This window comes from Phacochoerus africanus, chromosome 9 (assembly GCF_016906955.1).
Source record: "Phacochoerus africanus isolate WHEZ1 chromosome 9, ROS_Pafr_v1, whole genome shotgun sequence".
In the NCBI taxonomy this organism is placed as follows: Eukaryota; Metazoa; Chordata; class Mammalia; order Artiodactyla; family Suidae; genus Phacochoerus; species Phacochoerus africanus.
Genome location: NC_062552.1, coordinates 42,192,710 through 42,214,727, shown reverse-complemented (window position 1 = coordinate 42,214,727; position 22,018 = coordinate 42,192,710). Strand labels below are relative to the sequence as shown.

At 42.0% G+C, this 22,018-nt stretch overlaps 1 protein-coding gene across 3 annotated transcripts in view; it reads left to right on the top strand.

Moving 5' to 3' along the window:
• RCAN2 (regulator of calcineurin 2) overlaps positions 1-22,018 on the top strand; it is a 303,834-nt gene that overhangs the window by 257,456 nt on the left and 24,360 nt on the right. For all 3 annotated transcript variants that reach the window (XM_047794591.1, XM_047794590.1, XM_047794592.1), the window contains one exon: positions 18,491-18,664. In XM_047794591.1, the coding sequence (XP_047650547.1) occupies positions 18,491-18,664 (174 nt within the window). The remainder of the gene's footprint in view (positions 1-18,490; positions 18,665-22,018) is intronic.

Sequence of the window (22,018 nt, the reverse complement as noted above, 5' to 3'; positions counted from 1 at the left end):
TGAGACTTTTTATTTAAAAATTTGCAAGACTCCTTTAGGAGATTAGTATCTGTTTGGGATAAACTTTTTTCTGAACATCAACAATTGTTTAGTTTTCTTTAAATCTTTTTTTCTGATAAATTTAAGTAACAGTGATCAATATAATGCTTTTATTTAATTAAAAACATTAACAGTGATTATCTTTGATGGATGGGGTCATTTTGTCCTTGACCTTTGTGTATGTTTTTCCAACTGGTCTACCATGACCATGTTATTTTCCAGAGTCACAATAATCTTTTCCAGTTACAACATGGTTTGTAACTAAAACTTGGCAAACATATGTACTAGAAGTCTCTTGCTACCATCGCTTGCCCAGAACCTTTGATGAAGCACTTATTTAAAAGTGTATATATATATATATACACACACACACACTTTTTTTTTTTTTTGCTTTTTAGGACCACACCCACAACATACGGAGCTTCCCAGGCTAGGGGTTGAGTCGGAGCTGTAGCTACCAGCCTATGCCACAGCCACAGCAACGCCAGATCCGAGCTGCATCTGCAACCTACACCACAACTCATGGCAACACCTGATCTTTAACCCACTGAGTGAGGCCAGGGCTTGAACCTGCAACCTCATGGTTACTAGTCAGATTGGTTTCCATTGAGCCAGAATGGAAACTCCTGGGATGAAATTTATATTTGAGGCTTTGTTAAAAAAAAAAATAAATAACATTGCAGCCCTGTTTTTCCTAAGGACTATCTCATTTCCAGCACAACACCTCTGAATATCTTTGGATTATTCAAAGTCTGGCATTATTCCAAAACATAAGAGAAGAATCTTGATTCTAAATGTTGCTGTATTGCCTTTGTGTTTCATTGTGTCCATACATTCAAGTTTCAAGTTCTAGGGTAGTGTTGCCTCTGACTAAGAGTGAGGTAATGGGTGTGTTACCTTACTGCTCCGTGTTTTATGTATTTCAACTTGTTTTATGTATTTCAACTTTTCGGAGTTCCTGCCGTGGAGCAGAGGAAATGAATCCAACTAGTAACTATGAGGTTGAGGGTTCGATCCCTGGCCTCACTCAGTGGGTTAAAGATCTGGCATTGCCATGAGTTGTGGTGTAGATCGAAGACTCGGCTCGGATCCTACGTTGCTGTGGCTGTGGTGTAGGCCAGCAGCTGTAGCTCTAATTAGACCCCTAGCCTGGGAACCTCCATATGCCACGGGTGGGGCCCTAAAAAGCAAAAAAAAAAAAAAAAATCAACTTGCCAAGTAAAGGGATTAGAGTAACTTACTGATATTGTCCCCCTACTCTTTTTTGGCTTTTCAGGTGCCACACCCACAGTATATAGAAGTTCCCAGGCCAGGGAACGAACCTGAGTCCCCATGAATATTAGTCGGATTCATTACCCCTGAGCCACAATGGGAATTCTTAGTGTCCCTTCTAAGAACAAAAGTTAAGGTGATGCTGGAAAGAAAACCTGATCGCTGGGAACCTTTGGAAAAAAGTAATTAAAATTGATTGGGATAGAAGGTCTGATGCTTCCATTCATAGTGTATACTGCTTTGTTTCAAATGTACTGGTTAAGTGACACACAGCAGAAATAAATTGTCCTGGGGATAATCCTGGGCAGATTTAGATTCACGGTATCGATCAACTGAGACCAAAGCTTCTACCGTTTGAAAATCTCTTCAGGTTCTCTTCTTCCCTTGTTCATAGAACCCTCCAACATAGAGCCCCATCTATGTACCCAATGGGTCTCCTCTTTGTAGCAGGAGAGAAACCCAGTGAAAACAGACAACTGGGAAAGAACAAGATACTAATTAAAGTAAAAACATTGCAGTGATTGTAAGAACAAGGTCATCAACAGGAGTAATTGCTAAGCATAATTCTATAAATGTATTAATTAATGCCCCCCCTCAAAGGAAAACCACTAATACCCAAAGACAGTTCTGGTAATTCCCAGTAGCACAATTACATCCGTCAGTTTATGCACGAAGTCAGGAAGCTCTTAAGTTTCTAATGGTCCAACCCAAGTCTTCTAATCTGGTCCTTACCCAACTTAAAAGGGATACCGATCATCTGGGGACCTGGTTGAAGTGCATATGATGAATCAGTAGGTCTGCAGTTTTAGAGCCGGAGATGTTTACAGGACAGCCCCCCAGGCTGCTGCTGCTGATCTGTGGTCCACAGGTTGGACTGTCAGGATGACGTACAGTGTCTGCACTTAGGGAGGCCTGCTAAGTGATAGTGATTATTATTATTGCTGGGAGAGGTGGGAATTCTAACTCTTCCTGGGCTCATGTGCACTAGTATCAAGAATTGTGCAGCAGACAGATTTTTTTTGTTGAATACAGTCATCTGTCAGTATACATGGGGTTCTGATTCCATGACCCCCATGGATATCAAAATCCATGGGTGCTCAAGTTCCTTATGTAAAATGATACAGGGTTTGAATATAACCTACACACATCTCCCTGCATCCTTTTTTTTTTTTTTTTTTTTTGCTTTTGAGGGCTGCACCCGCGGCATACAGAAGTTCCCAGGCTAGGGGTCCAACCGGAGCTACAACTGCCAGTCTACACCACAGCCACAACCACAGCAACTTGGGAGGGATCTGAGTCTTGTCTGCAATCTACAACACAACTCACAGCAATGCCAGATCCTTAACCCACTGAGTGAGGCCAGGGATTGAACCCAAATCCTCATGGATCCTCGTAGTGTTCGTTAACCACTGAGCCATGAAGGGAACGCCCCTCCTGCATACTTTAAATCATCTCTATATTACTTATAATACCGAATACAATGTAAATGCTATGTAACTAGTTGTAAATACAATGAAAATGCTATCTAAATTGATGAGAGAGCACAGCAAGTTCAAGTTTTGCTTTGGGGAACTTTCTGGAATTTCGTTTCTGTTTTTGTGTCAATTAAAGTATAATTGATTTACAATGTCGTGCCAATTTCTGCTGTACACAAAGTGACCCAGTCATACATATACATCCTCTTTCTTATATTATCTTCCATCATGTTCTATCCCAGGAGACATGAGAGATTTCATTTTAAATAAGGTTTTTATTATAACATGTATTCTTATGTCAGTACCTAAAGCACAGAAAGCATAGAAACTAAATAAGATAGAAAAGGTGTGGAGTTTCCATTGTGGTGCAGCAGAAACGAACCCAACTAGTAACCGTGAGGTTGTGGGTTTGATCCCTGGCCTCGTTCAGTGGATTAAGGATCCAGCATTGCCATGAGCTGTGCTGTAGTTCGAAGACACAGCTTAGATCCTGCCTTGCTGTGGCTGTGGCATAGGCCAGCAGCTGCAGCTCCAATTGGACCCCTAGCCTGGGAACCTCCATATGCTGCAGGTACAGTCTTAAAAATCAAAAAGAAAAGGTGTAATTGCGAGGAGGAAAAGGGACAGTGAGGAGGACCATGAGGAGCCTAACAAACTGTGCATTTTCTTTCTAGATTTAAATCAAGTCATAAAATGTTGCTCATATCTGCATCTCAAAAGAATGCAAATGCTCTCTCCATTTCATGGGAAAAATAAGTTAAGGATGATACATTGCCTTTGAAAAGCTTGCTTTGATCCTGTGCCAAATGCCAAAATGAATGGATTAAATTTTAAATTGCTCATCTTCAGAAGGATGTGATAGGGAACATATTTAGGATTTAGCCCTTTAATTTGACATTAAACATACTAAAAATGTCCTCATCAATTATTGACAGCCCGTTATTAAAACAGAGGCTCCGCTTCCATCTTGAGCAGAGAGAATACTGCTTGTTTCTAGAAACATTATTTCCTCCCTCTTTCAGCTACAACACTGCCTGGCGTTCTCCGAAGGGATTATTTCCTAAATTAGTCTTGGAGCTGGTGAGCAGTTTGTCCTGTCTGTCTCAGTAGACCCAGGACCCATAGTTTAGAATTCAAATGAAATGTATTCAGTGGAGCAGATTGCTAGAAAAATCAATATCACAAGGAACATGTAAGAGCTGACCCTTAAAATAATAAAATCTCAAAGCTCATTTGTTTTACATTTCCTTTTTCTTTTTCTTTTTTTCCTGTCTTCTTAGGGCTGCACCCATGGCATATGGAGGTTCCGAGGCTAGGGGTCGAATGGAAGCTGTAGCTGCCAGCCTACACCACAGCCACAGCAACGCCAGATGGGAGCCACGTCTGCGACCTACACCACAGCTCGCGACAATGCCGGATCCTCAACCTGCTGAGCGAGGCCAGGGACGGATTCGTTTCCACTGCGCCACGGGGAGAACTCCATGTTTTACGTTTTCTGCAGTTCTTTAAGGAGTTAGTAACAGTTGTGAATGGGCAGCAAGGTCCCACTCAGGGAAATGGGGTTTAGGACGAACTGTTACCTTTGTCTCCTTCTTCCTTCGTCCCCCCAAAATCCCTTGCCTTAGAGGTGGCATCAGATTAATAGGAATATATAAAGCCTTTGATAAGACTGCTCTTGCCTGGAACAAAAAGCTTCTTCTAAATTCTCCCACCACCTCATTTACACACATCAAAAGTTGAGGCTCAGCCGTTAAGGAACCTGACTAGGATCCATGAGGGTGCTGGTTCAATCCCTGGCCTCATGCAGCGGGTTAAGGATCCGGCGTTGCTGTGAGCTGTAGTGTAGGGTGCAGACCCAGCTCAGATCCCATGTTGCTGTGGCTGTGGTGTAGCCCAGCAGCTGTAGCTCCTTAGCCTGGGAACTTCCATATGCCGCAGGTACGGCCATAAAAAGCAATAAAATAAAATAAATAAAATAAAATAAAATAGTAAAGTAAAATAAAATAAAATATAAAATAAAAAGTCTATCCATCTTTCACTTACCGTTTCTTCCTTGAAGTCTTTCTTGACCGCTTACCTCCCTCTCCCCCAACACATACTGCGATGATACATTATTCTGAAAAGAGATTCCAAGTATTTTAAATAACCTAAGGAAGTGGAAATGAAACCTAGATGAAACAAGGGTAGGTCAGGGGAAGGGGTCAAAAAAAAGACTTCAGGAAAGAAGTGTGTACAATATGATTTGGGCTCCCCTGTTATATTATAATATGGAAGATCTTAATCTCTGGGTTCAGTACATATTTGTTGATTTTATTGAAGGTAGTTTTGAAGAGATGAAAAAACTCGCCAAAAAGTATTGTGGTTGGGGAGGGAGGCCAGTTCTGTCCACACTGCTCTGTTAACAATGCAGGCATCCTGCGTGGTACACAGTTGGCACTCAATCGTGAACAGAGGAGCAAAGCACAAAAATAGGAACCATTCCTGGAGTTCCTATTGTGGCTCAATGGGTTAAGAACCCGACTAGCATCCATAAGGATGCGGGTTCAATCCCTGGCCTTGCTCAGTGGGTTAAGGATCTGGCATTGCCGTGAGCTGTGGTGCACGTCACAGGTGTGGCTGGGATCTGGTATTGCTGTGTGTGCGTGTGTGTGTGTGTGTGTGTGTGTGTGTGTGTGTCTATATACAGCTGCACCTGCAGCTCCAATTTGAACCCTAGCCCAAGAACTTCCATATGCCACAGGTGCCTAAAAAGAGAAAACAAACACACACACAAAAAAAAAAAACAAAAAAAGCATGAACCATTCTTGCTTTTGAAGTTCTCATAGTCTAGTAAGTACTAGTTAGTGGGGGAGGAATTACCCTCACTAACTAGATAACGGTGTTATGGGAGTGCAGTGGGAGGCTGTCTAAATAAACCTCAGGAGGATTCAGGAGAGATTTCTCAGCTATGAAACCCAAGCTGAGACTCGAGAGACAATTGGAGGTTTTCTGATGGGGATGGAACATACAGCAGGATAACCACAGTCATCAGCACTGTGTTGTGTGTTTGAAAGTTGCTAGGGGACTAGGTCTTAAACTTCTCATCACAAGAAAGAAAAATGCGTGTAACTGTGTGAGGTGATGGATGGTAACTAAACATTGTGGCAATCATTTCACAATATATATTTACCAAATCCCTATGTTGTACAACTCAAGCATGCCTTATGTCGATTATGTCTCCATAAAACTGGGGGAAATGCCACAGGAAAAAACGTTTTCTGAAGGAGAAGGTTATCACCGGCAGAAGAGAGAGCGCGTGAGAGACGGCTGGGAGATACAGAGTAGCCTGCCTTGGGGAACTTGCAAGTGGTAGTTTGGCTTGAGCACCGTGGGTAGGTTAGGGAATGGGTGGAATAGAGATTTGTGGGTGAGTGATGGCCATTTTTAAAGCTAATTAATGCTATGCCACACTGTGTTCTAAAAGCTATGTGAAGCTGCTGGAGGATTTCATGGAAGAGCTATATAATCAGAATTTTCTCTTTTAGAAAGACCTATCTTGCAAGAAACTCAAGGTTGAGTCTAGGGTGGCCAGACTGAAGCTAGGAAGACCTAGTATGGCCAGGGGGAGAGCTGTGGCAAGCCAAGGAATTGGTTGGCGGTCAGATGAAGAGCAGATATGGGAACGTTGAGAGAAGTCAGGTTAACTGGTGAGATGGACAGGGAGGGAGAGGAAGAGGAAAAAAATCGGGATGACATCCAACCTCCTGGATTGAGCAGCGTGTAAATCGGATCCATTCATTGAGAAAGAGGAGAAGCAGATTTAGAAGTCCCCCACAAAGAGTGTGGCTTTAGAGTCATGAAGTTTAAGGCACCTATTGGATTTCCCAAAAGAAATGTCCAGGAAACCATTGAACATGGGAAATAGAGTTCTAGAGATGGATTTGTCTAAAAGATGGTTAAGTGCATTGGGACAGGCGAAAGGAGACAGGTGGGCGGAGCCTAATGAATCGCCCACTGGTCTGAGCTTCAGGTAGTTTCAGCAGTGGCTGGCATCTTTGCGATTTACTCACTGACTCTGAACCCCAGCCCCTGCTGGTGGTGTGGACTCTCCAAAGGAAACGATTGAAGGCAATTACCCGGCTGATTTCCTCCTTAGAATTATCTAATTTACCACGCTGGTTTTTTTTTTTTTTTAAAGGAAATTTTACAGCTTAGCAGCCAAGGAAGAAATCTTGATGGTTAATTTGGGATTTACATTTTAAGTAGATGAAAATATCAATGAAAACACGTTAGTATAATTAGACTCAATTTTATATGGGCTGTCCCTCTGGGCATTCCTATAATGGCTCTTAATCTTTTAAGGATTAGATACAGGTGCAATCTAGATATAAATATAGATAGATATGGGCATAAATATGTTTACATCCCTGGATTTAGATATAGGGAGAATTGTGCAGCTGGAGAGAGCGGGCCAAAGATAGACATATAAAGAAAACATTATTTATATTCAAATGTAGGGATCATAATGATAACAGCTCAAATAAACTCTCGCTTGGTGATTTAAATATATTAATTCACTTAGTGCTCAGAATAGCCCTAGGAGGTAGATACTGCTGTTTTCCCATTTCACAGACAAGAAAATTGAGGTGTCAGGTGAGTAAATTGCTCAGGGTGGTACAAAATCCTGGGTCCAGGATTTGAACTCGGTAGTATGGCTCTAGAGTCTGTGCCAGTAACATGGCTTTACAGCACCTCTCTTCATCAATCTATCATAGATAAATCAATATTGAAATGAATTTAAAATGGCTGCGCATTTCATCAATGACACATGCGCAGTTAGAGCTGATGATAGCCACAGGCGTTCTTGGAGGTTCCTGATCAGAGGAGGGGAACCAGAGAAGGATGTGGCAGTTCTCAGCCAATCCCCTGGACCAAGGCAGACATTGATATTGTAAACTGAAATGTGGCACCCATAAAAGGACTGTCAGGTGCTTCCTTTGTATGTACAACCATGCAGGGGTAACCGACCATCTGTGATCATAACCATTCTCTTGGAAGTCTAGTCTGCCTGGTCCACCCCCTCCCCATCCCCAGGACAGGTAGGCGTGCTCCTCCCGGCTACTCCCTTGGGAGGCTTACAAATGTCCTGAGCAGGCAGGTGCATGCCGCCATCCACAGATGGCATCTTGCTTGGCACAGCCAGGCTGCACACCCCCTGGTCTCATTGGTGGGAGTAGTGAGACCCATGAGAACAGTCCCATATTCAGGTGCGGGAGGGTCTCACTCACCCAAAGGGTGGGGGGGATTGCTGTACAAGGGTCCCAGGCACAAGGGACAGTGCCACCTTTAGGTTCCCCTCTTAGTCCCCTCATCTGGCACTTGCCACCCCTTATTGAACAGCTGCAGGAGAGTGTCCAAGCATCCCCTTACTTGCCCCTCCCCCTCAGTTCTCAATCTTGGAGAAATTTAGGAAATGGGTTCCAGTGCAGCCAGGACATATCATTCATCTGTAATATGAGACCTGGGCTGAAACTTTGCAGCTTCCAGGTTCTTGGCTCTCATTCTGGGGCTTCAAACATTTAGGGAAGTGAGCATCATCAGCTGAGAGCCGTATAAGCACTGTACTTGTTTTTGCTGTTCTGAGAAGTTACATGCCAGACTGCTTGGTCATGGTTCAGGAGACTTGTCATTCTGTTGGTCATACTTCCTGGGAAGTGAATGAAACTTCAGCTTAAGGGACTCTCATTTGCATGGGTCTCTACCATGGCCTCTATAGAGTGCTGGCACTCTGGTCATATATTGTTTATAAAATCTGCACAAGTTACCTGTTATGATTTTTTTCTTCTTGTTCTAAAAAAAAAAAAAAGGAAAGGAAAAATCCTGTCCATGCCTAATTTTGTAGCATCTTGCTAAAAGAGGGATTTGCAAATTGTAAAAGCTTCAGGCTCCATGATACTTAGATTCACTCCTGTTCCAAGGTCATTCCAGTTTTTAACCCTTGTACATTTTCGTAGTTTTGGAAGAGTTCTGGGGGTTTTGTTTTTCCAGGTCTAAATGCATAGATTGCATCTTGGTGGCATCAGAGAAACCAAGACTTCCTTAACTCAAGAGGAGTAACATTGAAGATAATATTTCAATGCTTTAATAGCCTATGGGAGCACTTTCCCATAGCATTGGTGTCTAGCCACCATGAACTTGAGGGTCACTGCCCCAAATGAAAGAAGAGAAGCAAACGCCAACCATGGAAAGCATTCTGTTGAGAGAGGCATGTGATGAATCCCTGAGGTTTCAGGACAAAGAGGGTCCTTTTGGAGTTTGGACCTGGTTTTAGATCTTTGTCTCTCCCAGGGACTCCACTGAGAAGGGATAAAAGCTTTGGGGCCTCTTCCAGTGAATTATCTGTTCTCAAAGTTGTTAATATGACATGAGGTCTGAATGCCCCTTTTATCAGCAAGGAAGGGATGAGAGCCTCCTTTCACGGTAATGTTTTAATTTAGATAATATCAGGAACAAATGCAACAAACTACGATGGAACACAGGTCTGCCTGGTCTGAGAAATCCTGATAGGGTGGTAGGACCCCATTGTGTATCCATTCTAGATGTAATAGTCTGCATCTACCAGCCCCAAACTCCCAGTCCATCCCACTCCCTCTCCGCTCCCTCTGGCAACGACAAGTCTGCACTCCATGTCTGTGATCTGTTTCTGTTTTATAGATGGGGCATTTGTGCCATATGTTAGATTCCACATATAAGTGACATCATACGGTATTTGTCTTTCTCTTTCTGACTTACTGCACTTGTATGAGAATCTCTGGGTGCATCCATGTTGCTGCACATGGCGTTATTTTGTCCTTTCTTATGGCTGAGTAGTATTCCATTGTACGGCACAATGAACTATGTCCAGTCTCTTGGGATAAAACATAATAGAAGACAGTATGAGAGAAAGAATATATAGGAGCTTCCGTAATAGCTCAGCGGTAACAAACCTGAATAATATCCGTGAGGATGTGGGTTCCATGCTTGGCCTCACTCAGAGAGTTAAGGATCTGGCATTGCCATGAGCTGTGGTGTAGGCCAGCAGCTGTGGCTCCAATTTGACCCCTAGCCTGGGAACTTCCATATGCCAAGGGTGTAGCCCTAAAAAAAGACCAAGAAAAGAATGTATATATAGGTAGATAGATACACACACACACACATGTATATACACACACACATACATATATTTATGACTGGGTCACTATGCTGTACAGCAGAAATTGACACAACACTGTAAATCAACTATCGACTAATTTTAATAAAATCTCTACATGCAGGCCTGGTTTTGCCTATCACGTAAGGAGTGTGATTACAGAAGATTTACAATAGCAGTCCTTTTGACAGGAAGCCCTCCTGAGCAGCCTCTAAAATCCAGTATGATCCTTAAACATGGAATTTGCACAGGGCTTGTCCGGGGCATCCGTTGAGAGGTGATAAACCTCAATGAATTGTTTCATTCTTCAGTAGTTTCTGGGCAGTATTATCTGACAGATGAGAGCCTTGTGATTTGAAGGAAGCTGAATTTCTTATGAAGATAATTTATACCCAAAGGTATTATAAGGGAGAAAATTGGGAAAAAAATGCATAAAGGCATAACGCATTGTTTGGAATGCAGATAAGGCACCGTTGGTTTTCCTTGGCAGCCATGTTTTCAAGGACAGGACAGTTCTGGATTGACAAGGAAAGCTGGTTTCTCATTTTGGTTTTTTGGACCTCTCACTTGTTTGTATGTTATTCTTGATGTGTCTGAGCTTGCTAGTTCTGATTTTGCTAACTAGTTAGTCAGGTGACTTTGCCAAGGTCATTACCTTCTCTGGTTTTCCTGTGTTACTCGGAGATAATGATAATTGGAACTCTCCCTCAAAGGACCTGAGTAAGGAGTTAATGAGATAATAAATTAGATGATATTGTTTATCTGGTTTAGAGTTAAACTGAAGGTACTATTTCAGTGTTCTAATAGTCTATCAAATACCTTGAGGTTTTGTATCAACCAAGCAATTAAAATATAGTGAGCACTTCCCTAAGTCCTGAGGATGCTTTAAAGGTTATTGATTTAAAAAAAAAAAAAAAACCATTGTTTACACTTTGATTGGAAGCTATAAGAGATCACTTGCTCCTTGGTTCATGTTCTGTAACATATCACAGGAGCTTCTTTGCGAAGACCTTGGACAGATCCCTTTGCCTGGTTTTAAAGCCAGACTCATCTTTACCGTAATGCCCTGAGAATTGGGTAGCTGATGAAAATTACCGTATCATGTCAGCTTTGGGAAAAATTAGAGTCAAGATGTTGGCCCACCCATGGCAAACAATCAAGACTATGAGAAGTTTTTCACCTTTTCTGAAGAGTCCTCCTTATTGGCTTCAATTTCTGTTTCCACCCTTGTTGTCCTCTTTTTCTCTACACAATTTCCACTTTTTTAAAAAATTTTTCATTCTTACATGTCTTTCTAAGCCATGTTAGAATCTTTTTAAAATGCAGAGTACAGATAAGAAGTAAGGAATAATTATAACAGAGGTGAAGTAAGAAGACTTAAGGAAAACTGCAGTGAGCTTCTCCAAGGAAAGCAAAAAATGCTTCCATCGGTAAAAATCCATCTTTGCTGTCTAGACTACTCAAGAAAAGCAAACACATTTACAGGTAGACATTTTAAAATCCAAAAGTGTTCCTATTTGAAACCAGGAGATTATTTGATTTCAAACATGTCCTGAGCGAGGCCTGAATCTACACTCTCTAGTAAGCAGCCACACTCACAATTTTTAGGCACACGCCCTGAATGCCTTTGTGTGTACCTTGTGGTTCTTGCTATGTAAAGGATGAGGCTGATTCAAATTGATGAGGGTAAAAATATCAAATTACTCTTTGGACCCTAAGCACCTGAGACCTGCATGGCCTCACCACCTATCGCACCCTCCCTTTCTGATTATCTGGTCTACCCCGCCAAGGGTGCGAGTTTTGGGATGCCTTCATTTACACGGTTTCCTCCCCTGTGTTCATGTCCTCATCCAGCCCCAGCCTCCATTCCTGGCTCTTCTTCCCCTACCAACCTCCTCTCCCAGCCGCTCCCTCTTCTCTAGCGCCCCTTGCTCATTTTCCTGAGAGGACAATCCGTATTCTTGAAAAGGTCCTCTCCATCCTCCCTGTATCAAATCCTAGAGCTGCTGACGACACTCATTCCCTAGGCATCACCAAGCGGAGGCAAACCATCTTTGCTCTCCCTCAGGTTGTGCCCTTGAGATCCTCACTAGATTGCGTCCACCATCCCCAAACTCCTAGTCCAGCCCCCTTCTTCCTCCTCCCTCTGTTTCTGTTTTGTAGATAGGTTCATTTGTGCCATATTTGATTCTACATTTAAGTGATATCCTGTGGTATTTGTCTTTCTCTTTCTGAATTACTTCACTTGTATGAGAATCTCTAGTTGCATCCACATTGCTGCAAATTGCATTATGTCGTTCTTTTTTATGTCTGAGTAGTATTCCATTGTGTGTGTATACATACACACATACATACACATATATATACACAGCATGGGGAGTTTGGGGTTGGTAAATGCAAACTATTACATTTGGATGGATAAGCAATGAGGTTCTACTGCACAGCATAGGGAACTATATCCAATCGCTTGGGATAGAACATGATGGAAGATAGTATGAGGAAAAGCATGTGTGTGTGTGTGTGTGTGTGTGTGTGTGTATGTACGTATATATATATATATATACATGTATGTATGTATGTATGACTGAGTCTCTATGCTGTACAGCAGAAATTGAAACAACATCATACTCTAATAAAAATAAAATAAAAAATTTAAAAAGAGATTCTGACTAGACTTCTTGTCTTCACCCTAAACCAACTAAACCTTACTTTTTCTGAGGTCCAGTCATACAGCAGTTCTCAAAGGGTGGTCTATGAACTCCTGGGAGTTCCCAAGACCATTTCCCATGGGGTCAAAACTATTTCCATGATAAAACTATTTCCATGATAACAGTATTTGCTTTTCCAACTGTGTTAACATTTACCCCCCTGGTGCAAAAGCAATAGTGGTTAGAAGGGCTGGTACTTTAGTATGAATCAGGGCAGTGGCACCAAACTGTCCCAAACCATGCTACTCGTGTCTGTATTTTTCACAGCCACATACTCCCACACACAAAAAAAAGGAAGAAGAGTGCAATAAAGAAAAATACAAAAATACCAATTTTACGGTAGAGTGTCATCATTTGTTATTAGATGTGTTTATTTATTTGTTTGTTTGTTTTGCTTTTTAAGGCCACACCCATAGCATATGAAAGTTCCCAGGCTAGGGGTCGAATTGGAGCTAGAGCTGCCGGCCTACACCACAGCCACAGCAAAGTGCGATCTGAGCTGCGTCTTCGACTTACCTCACAGCTCACAGAAACACCAGATCCTTAACCCACTGAGAGAGGCCAGGGATCCTCATGGTTCCTAGTCAGGTTCGTTAACCACTGAGCCACGAAGGGAACTGCGTGTTACTAGTTTTATTAACTGTGCACATGCCTATTTAATAATCTGAATAATGGAATGGGAAGTGAACCTCAAACACTTCAGTGTTTCACCTGAGGAAATGGCTGAAGATGTCCCAAGCTGCACTGGACACTTATTTTTCTCATGGAACTTAATTCTTCCTAGAAAGAACAACGCACAAACTATAGTTATGCAGACTTAGTTATTTTGTGGACATTTTACCAAAAACGAATGAATGAGTGTGTTAGGAAAATAACCTACAGGGTCTGTTGCCAATGATAAAGAGGGTAATTTCAAGCAAAAATGACAATTTTGGAAAACTTGTATCCACCAACATGGATCTGACAGCTTTGTAATATCGAAAGACTTCTTAATAAGATAGGTGGTGATAGGAGTTCCCGTCGTGGCTCAGTGGTTAACGAATCTGACTAGGAACCATGAGGTTGCCGGGTTCAATCCCTGGCCTTGCTCAGTGGGTCAAGGATCCGGCATTGCTGTGACTCTGGCGTAGGCTGGGGTCTACAGCTCCGATTGGATCCCTAGCCTGGGAACCTCCATATGCCATGGGAACGACCCTAGAAAAAGACCAAAAAAAAAAAAAAGATGAGTGGTGGTATAAATGAATGTGATTTTTGATCTTGTGTCATGAAATGTGTCAACATTTGCATCACTCAAGGAACCAATATTTCTCAGATGACCAATGTACACTCCGACAGAATCGTGCATGGGTGAAAATATCCATTAAAGGTGAAAAATAGATAAATGGATTTTAATAATTTATTATTTGATTATGGCTTCAGATTTAATGTGGCAATAGATTTTAAGAAACTGCCATTTGTTGAGCTGTGATGAAGTATCAAAAAAGAATATTCACAACAGTTGAAAGGCTATTAAAACGCTCCTCCCTTTTCCAACCACATATTTGGGTGAGGCCAGCTTTTCTTCAGACCCTTCAAACAGAAGGATATAATGTAACAGAAGCCGATTCGAGATTCCAGGTCTCTTCTATGAAGTCAGAAATGAAAGAGATTTGCAAAAATGTGAAACCATGCCAGTCTTCTCACTCAGCTTTTTCTTATTTGGGAAAAACAATTATTTTTCATAAAAAAAGATCACTTTGACATATGCTGGGTTTATTATTGTTACTTAGAGATGAATTTATAAATAAATACTTTTCAGTTTCTCAGTTTTTATGTCTAGTACAATAAATGTAGGTGGATAAAACTCACATGAACCAAGTTCTTTAGGATCCTCCACAATTTTTGTGATGTGTGAGGTTCAGAGAGCAGAGTTTGAGATCTTTGCTGTAGAGCTTTATTCAAACTGCTGGCCAAAAAGAGGGAGTTCCCATTGTGGCTCAATGGTAATGAACCTGACTAGTATCCATGAGGATGCAGGTTCGATCCCTGGCCTCCCTCGGCGGATCTCTAAGAGGCTTCTGTCACCTGCCATCTCCAGCTTGCTGGTCGTGGCTGCCTGAGGAATCGTGGAGAAAAGAGCTGCAGTGACATCGCCCAGGCCTCCCGTCATTCCTTGTCACCCCTGCCCTAAGCCTGCAGCCTGGCCTCCTCCTCCATTCCTTTCCTAATCCTCTCAAGGCCAAACAGCCAAGATGTAAAATGCCAAGAAGAAATATAAACCAAAAGGCAAGGAATCCCACTCCCAGGAACAGAGCACCTCCCTTTCCAGGACTCACGTTCATGCCCAGGCTGATGTTGGGGGGTGGGGAGGGGAGACAGGAGATGGAACCCCCTCTCCAGAAATGGGAAAATGGCAGAGCCAAGAAGAAGACCCTTGGATTGTGTCCTAAACGATGCTCTATGTAGAAATAAGAGGAGTTCCCATTGTGACGCAGCAGAAATGAAGCCGACTAGTATCCATGAGGATGCAGGTTTGATCCCTGGCCTCGCTCAGTGTGTTAAGGATCTGGCGTTGCTGTGAGCTGTGGTGTAGGTCGCAGATGCAGCTTGGATCCCATGTTGCTGTGGCTGTGGCATAGGCTGGCGGCTGTAGCTCTGATTTGATCCCTAGCCTGGCCTTCCATATGCCACAGGCACGGCCCTAAAATGCAAAAAAGGAAGGAAGGAAGGAAGAAAGAGAGAGAAAGAGAGAGAGAGAAAGAAAGAAAGAAAGAAAGAGAGAGAGAGAGAGAGAGAAAGGGAGAGAAAGAAAGAGCTTTTGGTTCCTTAATTCCCCCCTTTCCTGAAAATTCTCAAATTAATCAGCCCACCAGCTTCGATCTTACCAGCTGAGACTACTTGCCTTGTGAGGACCAGAAAGCATTTTAGTCCCCAGGATTCCTGTTTAGGAAAACACTTAGTGCTGGGAACGAACTCCTTCGAGAGCCCCCTGGGACTGGTGGCTGAAGCCCCAGGCCTGGGAGTTGGTTGATCCCAAGGCTTGAAAATTGAGAACAATAAAAACTGCCCAAGGAACAAACAAGGAAAGATTCCTGTTTTGTTCTTTATAGGACAGGGGGACGAGAACAGAGCCTGAAAAGGCGAGAGAGAGACAACCAGTCAAATCACTCCATAAAATGTCATGAAGCTGAGAGGAAAAAAAAAAAAGCTGTTTTGAAAAGGGTTATTATGGGATTGTATGAAATTGAGTGTGTGAAACATTTGAAAGTTGTAAAGCATTATAAAATTTAAAGAATCTTTCGTTTGATAAAAAAAATGTGAAGGAGTTCGCGTTGTGGCTCAGCTGGTTAAGGACCGGATCTAGTCTCCATGAGGATGCGGGTTCCGTCCTGGCCTCACTCAGGGGGTTAAGGATCTAGCATTGCCATAAGCTGTGGCATAAGTGGCAGATGTGGCTCAAATCTGGTGTGGCTGTGGTATAGTCCTCAGCTGCAGCTCAGATTGGACCCCTAGCCTGGGAACTTCCAGTATGGCAAGTGTGGCCATAAAAGGGAAAAAAATGTGAAAAAAATACATAAAGAAAAAAAAGTTCCCTATTCATGATATTCAAATTCAAAAAAAAAAAATTTGCCACTGCCACCAAGGTTTCAATAAACATCCTTATATGTTTAAAAAAAATTGTTGGAGTTCCCTGGTGGCTCAGTGGGTTAAGGATCTGGCCTCAGCACAGATTCAGTCCCTTGCTCTGGAACTTCCCACATGGTGCAGCCAAAAAACAAAGAAACGAACAAACAAAAAAGCAAATGTATACATACATACATACAAACGAAAAAAAAAGACCAAGTGTGTGCAGACACAGGAGTTGAAAATGGGTGAAACTACTATGGGCTACATGCTAGGGAACCTCAGCAATAGGCAGCATGCTTTTGGAAGGAACCGGAACCTTGGACTTGAGGGTCTGAGACAATTCACCTGACACCCTCCATGCAGCCTCAGAGGACAGTGATTTTCTAACCCTGCATCATCTTGTTGAGTCTCAGATGTGGTCACACAGGAGCTGGGGTCAGCTTATTGCTCTCCATCTCTTGCTCTTCTTAAAGCCACAATGTCTTCCTCTCAGTCGAGCAGGGTAATTACTGATGTAGTTGAAAGCATCTCTGTATTCAGGTCACAAAGACTTTAGCCTGGTCCTGGCTCTGCCACCCTCTGCCCATGTGACCTTGGGCTGGTCCTCATCTTCCCAGACCTCAGGGGCCTGATCTGTAAAATGATGGAGGTGAGGAGGGAAAGGCTGAATTAATGATCCCTCAGGTCCCTTGCAAATCAAAATGCAACGGATCTTGCAGTATTCATCTCTCACGCATCTTCATTCCCACTTGAACTCACTCTTGTGATAAAATACCATTTATTGTAGAAATAAAAGAATCAGCATTTTTTTTAAAAAATGGAAGTTGTTTTTTTAGTGGCAATTTCTCCATTAAGAACACAGAGTAAATTAACATGCATTGGTTTTGTTACTCGTAATAGGATCTTTTTTATAAATCTAAGAAGAACTAGATAAATGGTGTTTATATATATATATTCACATTCTCTAGCTTTCCTTTTATGCCTTCCCCAGACTTACAGGTGTTCTATGGTCTGGGTCTGCCTCTCACCTTATACCATTAGATCACTAAGAGTCAAAACAAAATAATGTCATCTTTGTATCCTTCTAAAGCCTAGACACCATTCCTTGTACAAAGTCAGCATTGAATAGAGATGTGTACAGGAGAACTGAAACTTATATCCAATCAAAATTTCTAAATTGGAGTTCCCGTTGTGGCTCAGGGGTTAAGAACCGTACTGGTATCCATAAGGATTCGGGTTTGATCCCTGGCCTCGCTCAGTGGGTTAAGGATCTGGTGTTGCTGTGAGCTGAGGCGTAGGTGACAGATGTGGCTCGGATCCCGGGTTGCTATGGCTGTGGTGTGGGCCGGCAGCTACAGCTCCTCTTCAGCCCCTAGCCTGGAAACTTCCATATGCTGCAGGTTTGGCCCTTAAAAAAAAAAAAAAAAATGTTGCTTTGTATTGTGATAGGCTTGGTGGTGCTTCAGGAACACAATATTCCACAAGTTTCAGTGGTTTAATGCAAGAGAGGGTTCTTTGTTTCCTTGGCCAACATTGGCTCTAGGATGGGGTGGGAGTCAGGAGAAAGATATTTCCACTCCACAGAGCCACTCAGGGACCGAGGCTGAGAAGAGCCCTGCTTCTAGTTGCACGCCTGTCTGCAGTACACAGTGTCCTCAGGGAATGCGACAGAAAATCTTCTCCAGGGCTTTATTCCTGATTTCTGTACCTATTTCATCCACAAGAACTAATGGCACTACCTGAGATAGGAGAGAGTGGGCTCCCCTATCTTTAGGCAAGAAAAGTGCCCCCAAGCCTGCTAATCACTAGCAATGTCTATCTCATGCTTTACTCATAAGCCCTAATGTTTTGAAGATAATGGACTCCTTTGAGAATCTTATGACAGCTACGATCTCTCTCCCAGGAAAAAACATATTTATGTTGAAACTCTCAACGCTTTGCGTAATTGTCAGGTTTGTCAGTGGAAATAGGGTTGCACTCCCGACCCCATTCACTGGTCCTCTAGGGATCGATCCCTAGACCCAGGTTCTGAATCCTTTGACTGAATCCTCAGGCATGTTTAGCACCTGGTGAAAAAGACCAACAGGTGAAAAAAAAATACATTATGGTGTTCTCCTTTAATTTTAGATGAGGGAGAGCCTATGTATTTACTTGTTTGGTCAGATCTGGCATCATGCAGAATTAATGAGCAATGGGTTTTCCTCTGTGTTTGTTTTTATCAGGAAAAATTTGAGGGCCTATTCCGGAGTTATGACGACTGTGTGACGTTCCAGCTGTTTAAGAGCTTCAGACGTGTCCGAATAAACTTCAGCAATCCCAAATCTGCAGCCCGAGCCAGGATAGAGCTGCATGAAACCCAGTTCAGGGGGAAAAAATTAAAACTCTACTTTGCACAGGTAAGATCATTCTTTTTTTTTTTTTGTCTTTTTGCCTTTTCTAGGGCCGCTCCCTTAGCATATGGAGGTTCCCAGGCTAAGGGGTCTATTGGAGCCATAGCTGCCAGCCCATGCCAGAGCCACAGCAACTTGCAACAACAACTCTGGATCTGAGCTGCACCTGTGACCTACACAGAGCTCACGGCAATGCCAGATCCTTAACCCGCTGAGCAAGGCCAGGGGTCAAACCCGCAACCTCATAGTTCCTAGTCGGATTTGATTCGTTAACCACTGAGCCACAACAGGAACTCCGGTAAGATCATTCTTTACTAAAGCTAATCCTATGGGCCTTCGTTATTATTTTTTTTTTATCTTTTAAAAATGCAAATGGAGCCCTTGCTACTTTCAGATTGGTTTGTGATCTGTAATTAGTTCACTGAGAAACAAACCTATATTGTGATTCCCAGGTGGAGACAGGATAGCAGTTTAGAAAGCAGACTCTGAGGACTGGCAGGTTTGGCTCTAATCTGGGCAAATTATATAACCTTACTGGGCCTCAGTTTCCCCATCTGTAAAATGGAGATGGTGACGTGCTCCCTATACCGTCATTATGAGGATTAAATGAATCATTGTGCATTAAAGTGATAAGCATTGGGTAAATGCACCCTACATGCCAGCTAGGACTTGTAATAAGAATGCTCTGATCACACCTACTCCTAACTTACGAGGCAAGGTTATAAATAAAACTTAAATTACGTGACAGTTTCAGTAGACTGTATATCTTTTCAATGACTCATACCCGTGACAAAAAAGTTACAAACATGTGAAAATCAATTTTGTGTTTTGTTTTATCCCAAAATAAATCCTGGCTCTTCCGACAAGGCCTGGGTAATTCTTGACAATGTTCATGAAGAGTCCTCAGCAGTAGAACGTCGGTGTCCATAATGTTTCCTTAGTATCCTCGTCCATTACATAGATACCTCGATCCATCCATTAGTCGTTTGTAGGCATCATTTTCACATCAGGGCTCTACAGAGATGATGCAATGAAAGGAATATAGACGTTGCTTTTTTTTTTTTTTGGACCGCACGCATGGCATATGGAGATTCCCAGGCCAGGGGTCGAATCCAAGCTGCAGCTGCCCGTCTACATCACAGCCTCAGCAACACAGGATCCGAGCCTCGTCTGCAACCTACACCACAGCTCATGGCAACGCCGGATCCTTAACCCACCGAGCGAGGCCAGGGATCGAACCTGCATCCTCATGGATGCTAGTCAGATTCAGCAACTGCTGAGCCATGACGGAAACTCCATATATCACATTTTCTTTCTCTACTCATCTGTCCACCAACATTTAGGTTGTTTCCATGTCTTGACAATTTCAAATCATGCTATAGTGAATGTCGGAGTACTAATATCTGTTGAACATCTGATTTCAATTCTTTTGGGTAAATAGCTAGGAGTAGAATTGCTAGATCATATAGTAGTTCTATTTTTCATTTTTTGAGGAACTCCCATATTATTTTCCATAGAAGCTGTTTGGTTTGTATTCCCATCAACAGTGTGCAAGAGTTCCAATTTCTCCATATCTACACCAACATTTGTTGGCATTTTTTTAAATAATCAGACATGGTTTTGATTTGCATTTCTCTGATGTTAAGTGATGTTGATCACTTTTTCACATATCTGTTGACTATTTGTATGTCTTTTTTATGGATATGTCAAGTCCTTAGCTATTTGATTTGATTACTTTATTTTATTTTATTTTTTTTTGTCTTTTTAGGGCCCCACCTGTGGCATATGGAAGTTCACAGGCTAGGGGTCAAATTGTAGCTGTAGCTGCTGGCCTACACCACAGCCACAGTAACTCAGGGATCTACACCACAGCTCACAGCAACACCAGATCCTTAACCCACTGAGTGAGGCCAGAATTGAACCCACATCCTTATTGATAGTTGGGTTTGTTACCACTGAGCCATGACAGAAACTCCCTTTTTTAAAAATTTTTATTTTATTTATTTTTCTTCGTGCATTTTAAAATCAGATTATTAGAGTTTGTTGTTGTTGTTTTACTATTGAGCTACAGGAATTCCTTATATATCTTGGAGATTAACTCCTTCTCAGATATATAATTTACAAATGTTTTTCTTCCATTCCTGATTGCCTTTTCACTCTTTTGGTTATTTCCTTTGCTGTGCAGAAGCTTTTTGGTGTGATGTAGTTGCACCCATTTATTTTTTATTTTGGTGTCTATGCTTTTGGTATCATATCTATGAAGTCATTGCCAAGACCATTGTCATGAAACTTTTCCCTTATATTTTCTTCTAGGGATTTTTCAGTTTCAGGTCTTATGGTTAAATCTTTAATCCATTTTGAGTTGATTTTTGTGTGGTGTTAAGATAAGTATCTGGTTTCATTCTCCTGTGTGTGGGATATCCCATTTTCCCAACACCCTTCATTGAAAAAACTATCCTTTCCCCATTTTGTATCCTTGACACCCATGTTGAAGATCAGTTGACCCTATATGCACAGATTTATTCCTGAGTTCTCTTTTCTTTGCATCTGTCTATATGTCTGTCTTGATGCCAGTACCACACTGTTTTGATTCTATAGCTTTGCAGTATATTTTGAAAGTTGAAAGTATGACATTCTTCTTTCTCATAATTGATTTGGCTGTTTATAGTCTGTTGTAGTTTCATAAGAATTTTGGAACGTTTTTCTATTTCTGCATAAAAATGTCAGTGGGATTTTGGTAGGGATTGCGTTGAATCTGTAGATTGCTTTGGGTGGTATGAATATCCTGCAACACGGGACAACATGGGTGAACCTTCAGGATGTTATGCTAAGTGAAAGAAGCCAGTCCCAGAAAGACAAATACTGCATAATTCCACATGCATGAGGTATCTAATATCGTCAAATCCATAGAGTCGAAGAGTGAAATGGTGGTTACTAAGGGCTGGAGGAGGGAAAATAAGGAGTTACTAATCAACATTCATAAAGTCAAGCAAGATGAATGTACAACATTGTGCCTGGAGTCAGCAATAATGTGTCACACACTTAAGAAGTTGTCCAGGGGGTAGAACTCATGTTAAATGTTCTTACCACAATAAAGTAAAATTAAAACTGCAAAAAATATCCTTAGACTTTAGCCTGAGACTCATGTTCAAATCCCACACGGCTAATAACTTGTGTGATTGTAGAAACCTCAGTCTCCTCATCTATTAAAACCCTACTTGGTTCTCTAACATGTAAAACATAAAGTTACTCTCTGCCCTAGTAATTCCACTCCTGAGTCTATATCTCAAAGAACTAAAGAGAGGTCTCGGACAAATACATGTCCACACCTATTCATAACAGCACTACTCCAAAGAGCCA